The 16,770-nt window shown below is 44.5% G+C and overlaps 1 protein-coding gene across 4 annotated transcripts in view; it reads right to left on the reverse strand.

Moving 5' to 3' along the window:
• Window positions 1–3,612: 3,612 nt before the first annotated feature.
• The window catches only part of MPPED2 (metallophosphoesterase domain containing 2), a 176,275-nt gene continuing 163,117 nt past the window's right edge, over window positions 3,613–16,770 (reverse strand). For all 4 annotated transcript variants that reach the window (XM_059709189.1, XM_059709193.1, XM_059709191.1 and 1 more), the window contains exons 5-7: window positions 11,388–11,503; window positions 8,207–8,320; window positions 3,613–5,012 (exon numbers count right to left, since the gene is read on the reverse strand). In XM_059709189.1, coding sequence (XP_059565172.1) covers window positions 4,894–5,012; window positions 8,207–8,320; window positions 11,388–11,503 — 349 coding nt within the window. In that variant the 3' untranslated portion in view covers window positions 3,613–4,893. The remainder of the gene's footprint in view (window positions 5,013–8,206; window positions 8,321–11,387; window positions 11,504–16,770) is intronic.

Below are 16,770 nucleotides of genomic sequence, written 5' to 3' on the forward strand. Positions count from 1 at the left end.
AAGCATGCCTGATTCCAGCGCTGGGCGCTCTTACGACACCCAGTGTCTCCCAGACTGGATATACACATGCATGTTGAAACACATGACGAAGAGCTGTCCAAGTTCAGAGTTACACAAGGCAGAAACCATACATCCATCTCTCTTTCAGGAGGAAGAGCTGGGTGCCCATCAGAGTTGTTGTAGATGGACTGGTGGGACAGGAACACTCAAAGGTCAGATTCTAAGGTTTCTTTTAAATAATTTGGTTTAATGATAATAATAAGCCACAGATAAGTGGCTTAGTCTCTGCTATAAAATCACATTATGTCTGGCCAAACTGAGCTCTCCATCCAATTATCCCTGAATGACAAGCTGAAAAAGCAGTTCGTGATAAACAATGCCAATGTGGGGCTATCTCTTTGATTTGCTGTGTGACCACCGTGGTGCCACTGACCCTCTCTGAACTTCTCATGAGTTGCAGAGGCTGACTTCATATGGGCACTGGGAAAAAGGGAGGCTTCTCAGAAAGGCTTTTGAATCAGAGGTGTTCTCTTCTGTGGAAAGACAGGATAGAGACAGAGAGGTAGAGGTGAAATCTTTAAAAGGAAGAGATAGTAGCGTTGAACTTCTGGAAGAGCGAGCATGCATGCAGTGATCCTGCTACTTCTCTAAGAAGTAGCTAACGTGCAGAAATAGCCTGAAGCCGCTTGTGAAACCACCCATTTATTTAGGGTCAGAGAAGCAAAGACTGTCGAGTCCTGGAACCCTCAACACATGGGCCCTCTACCCCCTGCTATGCAGTGTTCCCAAATGCCTCAGCTCAGTCAAATTCTCAAAACAAAGTACAACTTAACTCACACTAGTTTAATAATTCAACAAAATGTGCCCAAAACTTTTAGGGAAGTGAGAGCAGGCCATGAAAAGATACTGGGAAACCAAAATAATATATGGATGTAGACTCTGTCGAAGCAGCATTTCCTTGCAGGATAAGGGTTTGGGGAGGGGAGCAGTATTCTGGGCACAGCAAGTGTTTTATCTGCAACTGACAAATCCCAAATCCTCCAAGCTTCTGTTCTCCCTACTTAGGACCTGGGTCACAGTATTTATTTACTTAAGTGATGGAGATGAAGGCAGGCTTAATGCTGGCCACCTGTCGGAATTAACAGTAACCTGCCTCTTAAAGCGATTTCAGCGACCCCGGACACCCAACAACTTTATAAGACAAAAGGAGATTGGGAGAAAAAAATTCACTATGAAGAGATGTCTTGAAGGGGAGAGAGATGCTGAGATCCACGGGTGCCATTTAAAGCAACATGAAGAAGGCAGGTCCCTTCCTATTCAGAGATTAGAAGGGATTTTGCAAACTCTGATACCCAAACTGAAAAGGCAGGACCTCTTATCTGCCTCTTGCAAATGTCCTTGGGGTTCTACATATTCTTATGAAGGGAGGTTCAGTATGGTTTCCAAGGAATGCAAACAAACACATTTTCTCAGAAACAGTGCCACCGTGCTCTTGAGGGTGAAGCGTCAACAGCCAGGTCCTGCCCGGAGAATCTCGAGGCAGATTGGGGCACCTCATTTAACAAACGCACATGCACCATTCCTGGATCTTGGGCGGTGATCTCCAAATATTAACTCATATTACAAGTTACAACAACTTCACCATCACCCCTGAGACCCTACATACCTGGCCCAGGCAGCAGGGTGCTAGCTGGAGGTGGAGTCAGGACTCGCAGGCACCTGGCTCTAGGCCAGCCGTGGGCAAACTACGGCCCGAGGGCCGGATCCGGCCCGTTCGGCTGTTCTATCCGGCCCCCGGAGCCGAACGAGCGGAGGGTTCTCTTGCTCTCCCCTCCGCTCCTTCACCAGCAGCAGTGTTAACATGGCAACGCCGGGAAACACGGCCGCAGCTCCTTCTCCTGAGTCCAGTTTAAGAACCCATTGTGGCCCTCGAGTCAAAAAGTTTGCCCACCCCTGCTAGGCTCTGGGCTCCCAGCCACTGGCTCTGCTGCAGGCAGAGGGGAGGTGGTTGGCCGTAGTGTTATCACAAAGCTATGTTGCTAGGAAATATCCCCAGTGTTCTATCAGCTCTGATTTCTGCTCCAGGGGCAGGGTGATGAAAAGGGCATGAACTGCGGAGTCAGACAGACCTGGTTTTGGACCTTCTACTTTCCTAGAGAAAGTTATTCAACTTTTGGAGCCTAAGTTTCCCATCTATAAAGGGAGGCTTAGGTAACCTCCCCCAGGGTTTTGTGAGGATTAGAAACAAAATCTGAGGCCTGCTCAGCCGAGTGCCTGGTAATGGAAAAACAGAAAGTCTTTCAAAGCCATTTCTAAGGTTTCCTTGTTCCAAGGCCGCGCGGAGACAGCCTCCGGCCTTTGGACAGTCCTTCTGGCCCCGCTGGAAGCAGTTTGTGCCTAGGAAGTGGTGAACCTGGAGCGGCTGAAGGAAGCTCAGTCCCTGAGCCTGTAGATTCTGCAGGCTGGCTGCCTCCTGCCCCCACACAGTGAAAAGCAATTTTAGTAAGTGCTAAGCTTAATTAGTTTGTGTCCAGACGTGCTTTCAAGGGCTGTGCACGCACACCTGTCATCATGATCCGTGCCCTGTTTCTGGAACGCCTGCTTTTCCAGAAGTCAGAGCCTAGCTCCTTGGTACAGTGACTGGATGAAATATCCACTCGGTCCACCTCTCACTCCAGCTCCCTAGAAAGGGCCTGAAGTCACACCCTCTTCTGCTGATGGGGCAGGTCAGAGGAGGGTTCACTGCTCACAGAACGTCTTAGCTGCTTACTGTGGTTGTGAGCCACCTCCGGGTGGGAAGCTGGGGTGTCTGCTCTGCAGGCTCAGTGTCCACCGCAGGCTCTCCGTGGAACTGAGACAACTATGATGGCCCAAGATGACTTTATGTGAGTCTGAGCTGGATTTCTGGCCTAGAACATTCTTTCTGTTCTGCTGGTATTGAAATCAAGAATTGTTTTCTGGAATTACCCCAAAGAATCTCCAGTGGGTGGGAAGGACGGGAGGTGTGGATGAATGCAGGCCCACAGGCACCGGAACGTAGACTTTGGGGATCTACTGGAGATTCGAAATCATGTTGCTCCTCTTCAAAGGCTCTTCAGAGAAAATAAAAAAAGAGGTAACACTGTTTTCCGTACACCACTGCCTGCCGCCTCCTGGCTGCTGTAGCATCTTAGTGGCACACATCATTAAAAAAACAGTGAGGGGGAGATGAAAACTGCTCCTGGGGACAAATGGAAATGTGCAGCGGTTACTCTATTACCCCCTGGTTTCCTTTCTCACGACCACTCCCGTGCACAGTGGAACCTCCAGACTTCACTGCATCGTCACTCTGTTCCCACAGAAATGACAATGGCCAAAGAGAAATCTTCATCCTCTGAAACCTTTGGCAAGATAGATGACAGCGTGATGGAAGGAGAGAGTACACTGAGTGCCTTATCGATCCACCTGCCAGCCCGTGAATGGTGGGTAATAAAAATTTATTGAAAATTAGAAAAAAATGTCACCGATTCTAATTCTTTTAAAAGGGAGCACTGATGTTGCATATGAATACCCCCTTCCCCCCTTCCACAGGGCTCAATCACCATCCTCCCACCAGCCAACCCTCCAAGCAGCACAGTTTTAAAAATCTTGCAATTTTATTTGCATATAAAGGCCGCTAGATATAGAATATCACAATAAATTTAAAGAAACAGCTGCTTTCCTAAATTTCATTAACAAGGTAACATAAAATAGAATAAAGCTCAACAGCATTTACAATGGGAAAACAGAAATGACTATTAGCGACAATATTTTGTGCTAGCGAAGATTGCATCGACACACAGTGCAAAATGGGGGGAGGGAGAGGAAGTAAGAAGACAATTCAGGGTATTTAAATATAAAGGACAACTAAGCCTTATTTTCGTTAGCTTCCATTGCATCCATTTAAGTCTATACACGCCTGTAACTGTACCTAGATTTGACTCAAGCTCTTTAAGACCTTGAGTTCTGAGAAAGTGTGTGAGCTCCTCAACCTCCGGATGCCCTGCTATACAGCATCCCTTGCAGCTCTACCATCCTTGGCAATAGTAAACTCCTAACTTAGTCATAATACACAAAAAATACTTATATATATAAACCCATATTAAAAAAGGAGTCTTGCACACTCTTTTTTTTTGTACTGCATGAAATACCTGCTCTTGACAGATTCCATTTCCATATTTTTAAAGCTAAAATAATTTAAAAGCAACAAACGAGGAGACCTTGCATAACCACAGTATAGATCTCACTAGCTAAGCCATCCTTTAAGACGTGGGCTGTTTTCTTCCCTTAACACAACTTTCTTTAGAGTGAGAGTGTGAGGGGAAGTCTATTTCCACGCCGACTTTTGTTGAAAAGATTCCTATAAATCTGGGCCCCATCTGCAGAAAAGAAGCATGACCAAGAAAACAATAATAACAAAACATCAAAATAAAAAAAAGTAAAACAGTTCAAACAACACTCTTAAACAGTTGTGCAAATCTGGTTGGTTTTTAAAACACTGCCTACCTGTTTCCTTTTTTCTTCCAGCTTAAAGCATATTAAAATAAGACTTTTATCACCTTTTAAAAAGAAAGCTTGGCTGTCCTTTGGCGAACACTAACAATTTACAATGGCGTGGCCTTTGAGAAAACAGAAGTCATTTTACAAATCCACAATGCTCCTCTGATTTCAAATGGATACCCCATTTAAAAATAATAATAATAATAATAAAGAAGAAGCACAACCTTTAGCATCATTTTTGTTGTTGTTGTTCCAGCAATTTACAAAAAGAACTCACAGGATTTGGAAATAAACAAGTCAGAGAATGTAAATTTATAATTAGAAAAATGGCAGTTTATAGACCTTCCCTCACATTCCAGTTGGGCATTCAGAGCTTCAGGAATTCTGTGGGTTTGGAAGGTCAAATATAATTGGAGGGTTGGTCGGTTGAAAGCTGACTGTACACGTTGAGGCATTGATGTAGGTTGTGTAACCGTCGGTCATGATGCCATAACCTGTGGGGAGACAGTGTCACGCTTACTGCCATATACACAAATAATAGTGACTCAGTGCAGGGCCATCAGGCAAGGAAAACAAAACAAAACAAAATCTCTGCCAGTGGGAAGTGAGATGAAATTCACTGGAGCCTCCTCAGACATAACTGTTTTCAGAAGCGGCCTCCAGATTTTATTCCACTTTCTTTAAAAGGAGAATTCTCTACTTCAAAGAAAAGTGATTCATTTTTCCTTATTTAAATACTAGATCTGTCAGGGAAAAGGCTGTAAAATGCCTTTACTAGGGAGAATATAAATTTCCCCCCCTCTTTTTAAAATAGGATTTTCATTTCAAAGCCCTATGCTAAAGAACTGCTGAGTTCTAGGGGACAGAATGAGTAACATAAACTCAGGGACACCCACACCCACACCCCACCAGACTTCCAGACGAATGAAGAAGGAAGGCATGTTGGGAGAGGAGGCTATGAAAGAGTATCTACACTTGCCTCCATGGAAGAAAACAGGAAGTGATCATATCTTACTTGAAGTGTGTGGCTTTGGTCTGAATTCCATTTCATTCAAAAGAGTCAAGTGCCGAAACCGGTTTGGCTCAGGATAGAGCGTCGGCCTGCGGACTGAAAGGTCCCAGGTTCGATTCCGGTCAAGGGCATGTACCTGGGTTGCGGGCACATCCCCAGTAGGAGATGTGCAGGAGGCAGCTGATCGATGTTTCTCTCTCATCAATGTTTCTAACTCTCTATCTCTCTCCCTTCCTCTCTGTAAAAAATCAATAAAATATATTAAAAAAAAAAAAGAGTCAAGTAATCAAAGGTCCAAGTGACTTGGAGAAACATCACATAGGACACTGCTTCCTAAGCTCACCTGGACACCGGCTTAAGCTAAAACACTTCCCATATGCAGTATAGATCCCCTGTGACCTATTGGAAGAAAGCTAAGGCATTTTCTCTGGGTCTTTGGTAGGTACAAATCCTTTTATAATGTTTGACACGTTGAGAGTTTCAGCATGTTTGCCAATTTGCCCATTTCCCTGGATACTTTGTTTGCATAGAGCAGTGGTTCTCAATCTTGGCTACTCATACCCCAGAAATTCTGTTTCTTTGTTACTAATGTTGTGGCCCCACCCCATAACAAAGAAACAGAATTTCAGGAGGATGAGGCCCAAAAATCAGGATTTTAAAAAGATTCGTAGGTGATTCTAATGGGCAGCCAAGGTTGAGAACCACTGGCTTAGAGCCTCTGCAATGAAATTTGTCACTCTATGTTGGTATCAGGCTCCACAGCACTAAAAAATATGCCTATGAGAAAATGAAATGACCAGGACTTACAGAAATAACTGAAAAGGGTGTTTTTTTCTCCCCCTGCCAAATTGCTACAATTTCTCCAAGGAAGCCTGTGGAGAGCTTAATGAGGGTCAATGGAAAACTCTCTTAAGAAAAGAAAAGAGGCATTTAAACTGTGCACTGTTTAGTTCTGGGGTCAGAAAGTCTTGTTATCTCTCTCCATCAGGAGGCTGGTATTTGCCCTCTCTCTGCCCTCTTCAGCTGTCTTAAGCGAATAAAATCGAGACAAGTTTATTTGAATACGATCTCTTCCTTTTTAAGTAAGGTTATTATTTTGGGACTTCAGTGGAATTCCTCAATTGCCTGGCTAGTTTAAAGCTAATAAATGATTGAAAAAAAGAAAAAGATGAAATGCAAACCCATAGGAATGCTGCAGGAATTCCAACCTGATCATTGCCCCTAGAAATGCTGTTTAGACATGAGCTCCCATTCCCCGACCCCCATATCATGCAACAAGCCTTAGAGAGGTGTGCTCCTTTTCAGGGAACACAGCTCGGTCAGCGCAGGGTGACACCCACCCTCGGGGAGCTACACCCCTGCTTTCCATCCTCTCAGCCGGGGCCTATCCTTGGAGCTTGCTTACTGTTTCTGGCCTCAGTAGGATGATTTCCAATATGCTCTGTATTACCTGTCTACACCAGGAAGCCACTGGATCTGTGGGCTTTGAAAAGCAAACATGTTTGTGGGTGTTTTGTGTGTGTGTTTTTTTGCTTCATCGGGTACACAAACCTAAACACCTCAAATGCAGATTTCTGAATAACGTTAGAAAACAGCTATACACAGGAGATGGAAAGAATATGGTGGTTGCCTAAGTACACATACCCACTGCACACAGACGTGTGTAACTGGGAGAGACCAGCAGGGCCAGAAAATCGAAGGCCCACGAAAGAGGGCTCAGTTCCCACTGGTTTGCAAAATGGAGGACAGACAAAACCTAGAACTCTGAAGGTCCTTGGAAGACTTTCGGTTTCTGTGAACGTGACTCTAGCTTACTCGGAAAGGCAGAAAGCGGCAACTGGACCAGTTCCCATTTAGGGGAGATTTAATTATTCTGTTTAACCTCAGCCGGAGCTAATAGTGCTAACGATTTCTGAGAAGTCTGAAATAGTTTTCTGAGGTTAGCAAGAAAATGTCTATTTGCAAATGTACTGGTTCCTGCCACTTCTGTTATACAGCTCTCTCTGCATGTCCAAAGTTAGTGTGTGTGTGCATTTCAGAGAGGAAGGGAGAGGGTGAGAAATAGAAACATCAGTGATGAGAGAGAATCATTGATTGGCTGCCTCTTGCATGCCCCCGACAGGGGATCGAGCCCACAACCCAGGCATGTGCCTTGACCAGGAATTGAACCATGACCTCCTGGTTCATAGGTCCATGCTCAACAACTGAGTCATGCTGGTTAGTTTTTGAAGACTGTCTTGTTTTCCTGAGTTGCTATGAAACACAGTATTTAAAAGTAGGAAGAGGCCATGGGAGTTATTTAGTCTAACAACCTTGAAGAGAAAGACTGTCTTTTATTACTTCACGGCTGTTCTACTGCAGTGGTTATCAAAAATTCATCATCAGAGCCCCGAAACTCCAGAAGTTGTTTAGGGGAAGTCTGGGTTTTCTATAAGGTGGGCCAGACCTGGTTCCTTCTCTCTACTATGTTTAAAATAGAGCAGCTCTATATAAAATATTTATCAGCTTATGTGCAGGTGCTCCTCCTAACATTTTATGTGATGAGAGGGTTCCGCTGGTAGAAAGAGTTTGAAAACCACTTCTCCAGTTACTCCCAGGGCAGCCAAGGTCCCCATTGTGGAAGGAGATCATGGGTAGTGACACAATATGTCATGAACTCCTTTCTTCTGGTCTTACCTTCGTGAATTCCACCAAACACGTGGAGCTTGGGTCGGACTCGCCTCTGCACTGTGTTTAAGAGCTCCACGCAGCCCACTCTCTGAAGCTCCTTTGGAACCCAGTCTCGAAAACCTAAGGGCAAAATGCAATCAATACTCTTAATTTTCTTTCTTCAGGTAAGGCTTCATTTAGACTTTCAGGAAGCCATAACTCACAGAAGGTTTATTACATTATCTGTAATCCTAGCCTCCCCATTAAAGCTCACAATGGCTTTTAAGGAACTTTTCACTCGTCACTTTGTCTTCTTTAGGTTCTTGAAAAAAAATTTTTTTTTTATTTCCTTTTTTTTTCCTTCCTGTTAATTAACTTTTTTTTTTTTTTTTTTTTTTTTCCTGTGAGGGATTTGATTTATTCAGCCATGGGTTTCAAATCTTCTTCATGAGCTCAATGACACTTATTCCTGGCAGCCCCATAATATCTCTTTCTCTCCCAATTCAGTACCTTTCCTTTTTTATTATACGTTAGCAGTTTACTTCCAAGGTAATTCAGAGGAGACAATGTGTGAGGCACTGCCGGCAAACTGGCCACAAGATACCTAGCTCTCTTTAGATACATCAACTCTTAACCCTTCGAGGTTCCTGATGACCAAAGCTTGGGAATGCCAAGTTCCTCCTCCAGCCTCCTCTCTAATGATAGGCAACAATGGTGACCTTGTGGTGGCATGCAGGGAGCCAGGGCTAATTGACTATCTTTATGTAAAAGCCACTTAGTTCTACACTTAATGCAGAAAATCCATAAAAACTGACATCAATTATAGCAAAAGTCAGCTATTTGAATGATTATGATCCACATGCCTCAACAGGATGGGGCATCAGGAAGGCAGGTGGGATGAAAGGCTAAATCATAATCAGTGGGAATCCATTCTGTACCTCCATTAGGTGATTTCTATTATTTAGAAATGATCCAGCACAAAGGGACAGACACGTTTATTCCACTTTGGCGAGCCTGGGGAAATGAAGATTTAGCATCTCTGTAAAGACATGTTCCTTGGAGTGTGGGCAATGGCCAGAGAGTCTGGGAAGAACATCGGATAAAAGTGGGGGCCCCATAAAAATCCAACCATGGGTTTTGAATTTTGTTAATTAGAGGGAAAAGTCCTTAGCTCACAGCAATTGGCATATTCCCTATTCCTTCGTGGATGTGTTTTTCTTGAAGGGGGTACATATCTCATTTCATATACAATATCCAGAGAAAACATCTTGCTCACAACATAGTAAAGTTCTATGTTGTGGTGGCTTCCCTTCCCAGGAGGGGAAATTTCAAGGTCAACCCTCAACCCCTACTCCCACCTCCCTATCCAGCATTTGCATAAGAATCCCAATCACTGTACTTTTATTTTGGAACTCCAGAGCTTACTCGACTCTACGCACAGCCACTCTCTGGACACTTCATTTTTACTATAAAGAGAGAGATGATAGACTCCCTTTTTAAGGACATCTGAATTCTTAGGAGGCTAGAATTCAGACTCACTGTTATTACCACTTACTTTTGTACCAAAATTAATGACTTGATGAAGTCTGTGGATCACTCCATCTGTCCACAGTTATATTCCGAATAATACTTCAGGCATGTAAATGTTTCTATGCCGAGGATGCCCAAGTCCCTTACAGTAAACAGCCAATGGGGAATCATGCTTGCACCCAACCAGGCTGCTTGGGGAAAGAACCAAGTTGGCTGGGATGCCATCGCTGGAGGATCTCACTGGGTAACTCGGAATATTTCACTAGCAACTTAATGCTGTAATTAGTCTCTACTGTTGCAAAATACTAAAATGAATTAATTATGACTTGATAAAGATTGTGCATAAGTAAAATCTTTTAAACCATGGGATGGGGTAATACGGAGGAGGGAAAAAGCATGGGAGTGGTGGTTCTGAAGCACTGAAAACGTCAAAAGTATACAAATCTACAGGCTCCCATCTGCAACAGACCTAGCGCCCTTCTCTTGCTTTTCCAGCATTAAAATGTGCCACCAGCTCATGGCCTGGTTCGCCCTTCCGCTGTGTCTTTGTGACACACAGAACACTGTAATGGCGGGAAAGCAGCACTCGGCAGCTTGGAGGTGAAAATATCCACAAAGATTAAAATCCTATTAGGGGATGACTCTTAGACTTTTATTTTGGGGGCTCATAGGGGAAGAAAGTGACATGGGTAACAACCCCAAACCACAGGGAAAAAGTTGGTAAAATCACTTATTCCTGTAGTAAGTGTTCCCCATCCTCCTCTTTCCAAATCAATGTGATCGAGAAACCTTTTCTAGTATACCTACACATTTGTTAAGAGGGTATGTGTTTGTTTGTTTGTTTGGTTTTTTTTTTTACCACAACTTAGAAAGAAAATTATCCTACTAAAAGGGAAGCACCTGAATTTCCAGAGCACAGCTTAGTTTGACAAGGGAGGATCCTGAGTAGATGGGGGGGAGTAGTCATGTTTGGAATATCTGTGTGGCTAAGCCAAATCACTCACAAGCTCACGAATAACTAGAGGATTATTACATAAGTCAAATGATCACCTTTTGACCTATAATCTGGGTAACTAAAGGTGGCCTGGAAGCACCCTGGCAATCTACACCTGGATGCAGGCTCCATCTAGGATAAGTATCCTTAAGTAAAATTCAACGTAAGTAATATTGTTTCTTAGCTAAAAGAAACAATGAAAGGATCCTTTTCTCACATAATCAGCACAATGGCAAACTTTAAATATTTCCCAGGTTATACTATGATACGGAAACAAAAAAAAGAGCTCCTTTAAACAAAAGTTTCCTTCATTTCACTACCATGCAAAAGCCCTGTGATTGGAAAGTCCCTGTCTTCCTCCCATTCCCCGTCCCCGTACTCCAAAGTGAAGACAGTTCTTAAAATAAATTATCCAGCTCAAAAGACTGTGGCGCTCCATAGTCATTTGATTCTCCCTGACTTGACTAATTCAAAAAATTTAATTTCAAGAACACCTGTAAGCCCAGCAGAACTGCTGAGTTTAATTATCATACTGGGTTTCTTTAAAGACATCCACACTTTTCTTTTTGTATTAACTTTTTTTTTTTTTTAAGAAACATTATTATGGCCCTGAAACATTTATTCATTATGCTTGGGGGGAAAAGGTGTCTCCTAGGACAAAAGGAAAACCATCTCTTCACTTACCTAGAGGAGGTCCATGTGTCATGAGAATGTCGATGCCCTCGGGGATGAGGTTCCATTTGTCCAGCAGAGACTGACCTCTGGGTAGGTTAAAGCCCCATCCATTAAACCACGGGGTCCTTTGGGGAGATAATGCACAAGGTATCAGGCCAGCAGAGCCTCGTTTCTGCCCGGCAATATTTCCCTCTCGAACATTCCCCCACGGTTTGCATGGCTCTCTTTTCTCTTTCTGATGGTTGGCCCTGGCAGCGGGATGCTTTTTTGTTGTCTGCTTCAAAACCAACCCATCTGAGAGCCAGTGTGGAACCTGCGAATTGTTCAGCTAGAAACGGGCACACTTGCCTTTGCAGTGGAGACTTTCCCAGCAGACTTCTATCAAAATCTTAACAATGCTTTGTCTCCCCCCAAACCTCAGAGCTTCCGAAGATGCTCTGCCCAGATCCGAAGCATTTCCACCCTTCCTATAATGCCTCAGAGCTAAGAAATTCTATCTGTCAGTACCTCTTTTCCCCATCACTGTGGAACTACTTCCCCAGAAAGATGCTCACTGAAGTCCTTGGAGAAAAGGACAAGTGCTCTGAAGGCAGAAACTGCTGTATGTGGGGAACACCCTGGACTGAGAATGCTGGGAAAAACATGGGGGCTCTGAGAGGTGAGAAGGGACACAGTGAACAAAAGGCCAATGTGGAATTTTCTTCCTGATACCAAAGGGAAGGTTTTTGAGGACATCCCTGGTCACTCTGGAATCTACTCTCCTGACAGTGAGTATGAGCAGTCCCCTCCGGCAAGGAACTTGTGCTCTAGAAATGAGGGTTTGGGATCAATGCTATTGGGGGTGGGGGTGTGTGTGTGGGGGGGTATTTTTATCCATCCAATGAGGATTTCTAACTGGAGCTGAAAATGTCTCTACCATTTATCATAACAGGAGAATGACCAATTTTTCTCTACAAATACCACAGGCTAAATGACATCAGAACAAAGCAGTTCCCAATGCTGTCCTATTCCCAAACATCTAGCTATAACCATTAGTTTTTGAAATGGATTCTTTTGTTCTGTAGGAAAATTCCAATTTGCTACAGTGTACATATAAAAGACAAGTTGGCCAATTTTCTGGTTTAGCCTTTTCTCCTTCAACTTAAGCTGCCTCTTCCATGCCTACTGAAAGAGGTGAACCCTGTGTACAAAGTCACCTGGGCAGTCACAACTAATAACACAAGGTGCATTCTTATTCAAAGCCAGTCTCGGCCCAGACCAATCAGATTCTCTCAAGACTCTCGTAACAGGTGAGAATCTCAGTTCCCTGAGGAGGTTTGAGAAAGTTCCAGAGATAAGAGACTGTGTAGCCCCGGTGAGAAAAAGAGAAACCAAGTAAGTATCTGACTTGGTTCCTAACTGCTTTCCAAGTTCCTAAGCCATCCTCAGGAAGTTTACTTGTGATAACAATAGTAATACAATAACAATAATTAGAATAATAGTTATTAAAGCTACTATTTGTTGAATGTTTATGTCAAGGTACTATTCTAAGGACTTTATTTAACAAGCTCATGATGTGGGTACTATGATTCACCCCATTTTACAGATGAGAAAACTGAGGCCCAGAGATTTCAAGTAAACACAACCAACAGATTGGACATAAACCCAAGCAGACTAGTTCCAAAACCCATACTCTTAACCACCATGCAATTCCTCTTTATATACTACCTGAATTAACTTACAACTTTCTGGCTCTGTACTCTTCTGTACTCTTTCAAGGTTGAGTGTTTTGTTGCTTGAAGCTAAATGTACTCTTAACTGGAATAATATATCTATGGCATGGTTCTGAAATCCAGCAATAAGATGGTGAAATGGACAGCAGTAAGATGGCGGAGTGGACACCAATGGTTTTTCCTGTTCAGCTCTTTCCTCTTTCTTTTGGTAACGGCATCCGAATTGCCTGGGGACTGTCTTAGCCACCACACAGATAACCTGGGCTTGAAAACCAAACCACCGCAAAGAAAGCCAAGAAACAGAACGCCTTGATGACTCTGCTGGACATGGGGATCCAGCTGCGCCTGAAGCCAATTGCCACTCGCCAGTCACATGTTACTCCCAAGTGCATAAGCCAGAACTGCCCCCCCCTTTTTTAAATCAGCTTGAGTTAGATCCTGCTTCTTGCATCCAAAAGAGTCCTAATATGTATTGCATTTAATGTAGAAATGACCTGTGTGCCTACAATTGGCAATGATCTCTCCCCACCCCCAAGATGTTTATGCTCCAATTCTTGGAACCTGAAAATATGCTACCTTACATGGCAAAGGGGAATGAGGGTTGCCATGGAGTTCAGGAGCTAATCAGCTGATCCCAAGTGAGGGTAATTATCCTGGGTTACTAGGAGGCCTGGTGTAGCCACAAGGTTCCCTGAAAATGGAAGAGGGAAACAGGAGGAGATTGAGGGATGCAGGTAAGAAGGACTCAACCTGCTGTTGCCGGCTTTGAGGTGGAGGAAGAGGAGCACTAGCCAAGGAATGTGGGCAGCCTCTAGGAGCTGGAAAAGAAAAGGAATTCTCCCACGGAGCCTCCGGAAAGGAACACAACCCCGCTGACGCCTAGATTTCAGCCTAGCGAGACCGTGTCAGACCCCTGACCTACAGATGGTAAGGTAATAAATATGTGTTGGTTTAAGCCACTACATTTGTGGTGATGTGTGACAGCAACAATAGAAAACGAATACAGTATCTAAAATGTCTGAGCTGGCTATACAGTGCTACCCAGCATACGTTTAATCAAGGCAGCCCTTCCATCGGCACACGGTCTCGCTCAGTTAGATACAATGCAGACGGTTTCCTCAGAGGAGAAGGCAGTGCTGGCTTTCTTACACAATCTGCCAGGGAGGTACCGGGCATCGCAGGCATGTGGACGATGCCAGGTAGATCCTTCCAGAGCTCGAGTAGCCCGTCCCGTTCTCTCTTGTCTTCTAGGCCTCCCTGCCTTCAGAATCTGACACATTTTATTAGGGTCTAAAACAGCTTTCCCAGTGTGAGATGCCCATCCTTCCCCTGCATTTTACAACGACCTTTTCCCATGATTTGTCTTAAAAGTAAAAAAGAAAAGAGAAAAAGGCAAGTTCAGAACCCAAGGAAAACTCCAGTGAGCATTTTGGCCCATGAGAGAGAAAAATAAGCAAAAACATCTGTTTTCCTAGATTTTGAAAACAAGCGTCTGGGTCTATGGTTCCTGCTTGAATGGCAAATAAAGAAGGGCTTGAAAGAGCCCCGAGCACACCCAAGTCGCTGGTACAATGAGGGGCTCTGACTTCGCTGCCAGGGTCTGACTGCGGGCAGCCTCCGACCCCCAAGACATCCCAGGGGCTTCCAGCCTCAAAGAAACAGGACTTCATTTTTTCAGTCTTTCCCGTTTTCTCGCACAGAATTTTCTTCTTAGAAACCCACAGCCCTATTCCCCCAGGAAAGGCTCAGTTTTACAACGGCACTGCCAAAGATGAAGACAGGCCCGTGGTCTACAGACGCCCCACATTTCATTTGGCGAATGTTAAGCTTGTGACAAAATCCAGAAGTTCCCGAGTTAAGGGGACACTTCAGAAATGCCTGGCTTTTATTTGGACTCAAACCTTGCATGTGTATGAGAGCAACAGAGAGTTAAGTTGTAGGAAAGGGAACATTTATCAAGGCCCTGATACGCTTTCCATAGGGGTTGTGCACAGACTATTAAATTTGATTTCTCACGACAATCCTTGAGCTAGGTATTATCAGCTTTATTTTTAGATGACAAAAAAAAAAAAGCTGACGATTAGTAATGTCATGTAACTTGCAAGCTCGGATTTAAACCCAGATCTGCTAGCTCAAAAGCCTGTGCTTTTCCCTTGCACAACGCTGAAATAAAACCGTGTAGCCCAATTCCAGTGAGGATATCACTCAGGTAAAGTAAAAACAGGGCTGCTCCATACAGTCTCTCAGGCTGTGCACTGTACAACCCCGGAAGGTGCCTGGCATCGTAAAACAAAGTGTGACTTCAGCAATGTTGCTATGGCTTTTCTGGGATTTTTTTTGTTCCTCTAGATCAGGGGTGGGGAACCTTTTTACTGCTAAGGGCCATTTCTATACTTACAACATCATTTAAGGGCCATACAAAATTATCAACTTAAAAATCAGGCTGCTATATTTGGTCAAATGTTTAAGTAATTCACCCTAACGTTTTAGCAAATATACAGCCCTTGAGTCGGACATTCCCCACCCTTGCTCGAGATAGATCCTTTAGGTAAGGCCTTTTTCACAAGACCAGTGGCCAGGCGATGGGAAAAGCAGACCAGGGATGGGTTCCAGAGTTATCCCAGCCTGGCGCAATAAATGGGGCATACAGAAGTGGGGAGACCCGTGTGCTAATTCTCATTCTGGCATCAATTCACTAAGTCACGTGGACCTTAAATAAGAGAAGGATCCCCCGTGGTCCCGTTTCCTCTTCTGAGGCAAGAATGAGTGGGTGGGTTTGATTACTGGTTGTCAGGATTGCTTTTAGGATTGCAGACATCCTTTGCAGAAGCCTGTACCCAAAGCGGGTACCAGCAGAGGCGCTCCTGCTGCGGGACTGGGGGGGGGGAGCCCTGGGCCTGCTGGCTCACTCAGCCCCTCCTCCTTCTGACCGACACCTCTGAGCACACCTGGGAAAGCCTGGCCCTTCATGATCTGCCTAGGAGCCCAAATCCTAACAGTCTAGAATTCTGTGCAGACCATCGATGTTCCGAGTAAATGCTGTGAATCGCTTTCAATGAATTATCTAAATTGTCTGTATGGGACTGAGTCCAGTGTGGGAGAACTAACTACATAACTACCCAGAGTAGAGACAGAATGTGTCAGCATCAATGAAGGATGCTTTATGCAGTTGCGTTTCCACCCATGACACCCCAGCAGTGAGCCCATGGGGGTTCGCTGGCAAACATGTGCTGCAGTCGCATCGCAGTCAACCTCCAGCGCCCCACAGTGGGTTTTGTTCTGTAGTGATGATGGGGTCAGGGGAGAAGGAGGAGGGAGGAATCCAAGGGAACAATGTCTGTTGCCTCAGCCAAGGACTTAATAATTAGCGGTGACTAACAAATACCACATGGGAACCAACTTGTAAGAAAATGTCCCACAAAGCGCTCCTTTTGCCAGTGGGCCCGTCGGAGCTCACAAGCTATCCCCTCACAGAGAGGGATGAGAAAACCCTGGAAGAAAGGGAAACTCTGCAGCTGCCTGAAGCTATTGGATGGAAGAGTCGGATGGATGGAAGCCAGGGGTGCTTTCAAGGTGCCCTCCCTCTTGCTCTCGGAATTAGAGGCACTTGGCCTCTCCCGGCTGAAAGTCAGGAGCAGGCGCTGAGGGAGTTCGCCGAGGCAGAACTTGTTTCCAACAAT

The sequence above is a fragment of the Myotis daubentonii genome, chromosome 9 (genome assembly GCF_963259705.1).
Source record: "Myotis daubentonii chromosome 9, mMyoDau2.1, whole genome shotgun sequence".
Taxonomy (NCBI): domain Eukaryota; kingdom Metazoa; phylum Chordata; class Mammalia; order Chiroptera; family Vespertilionidae; genus Myotis; species Myotis daubentonii.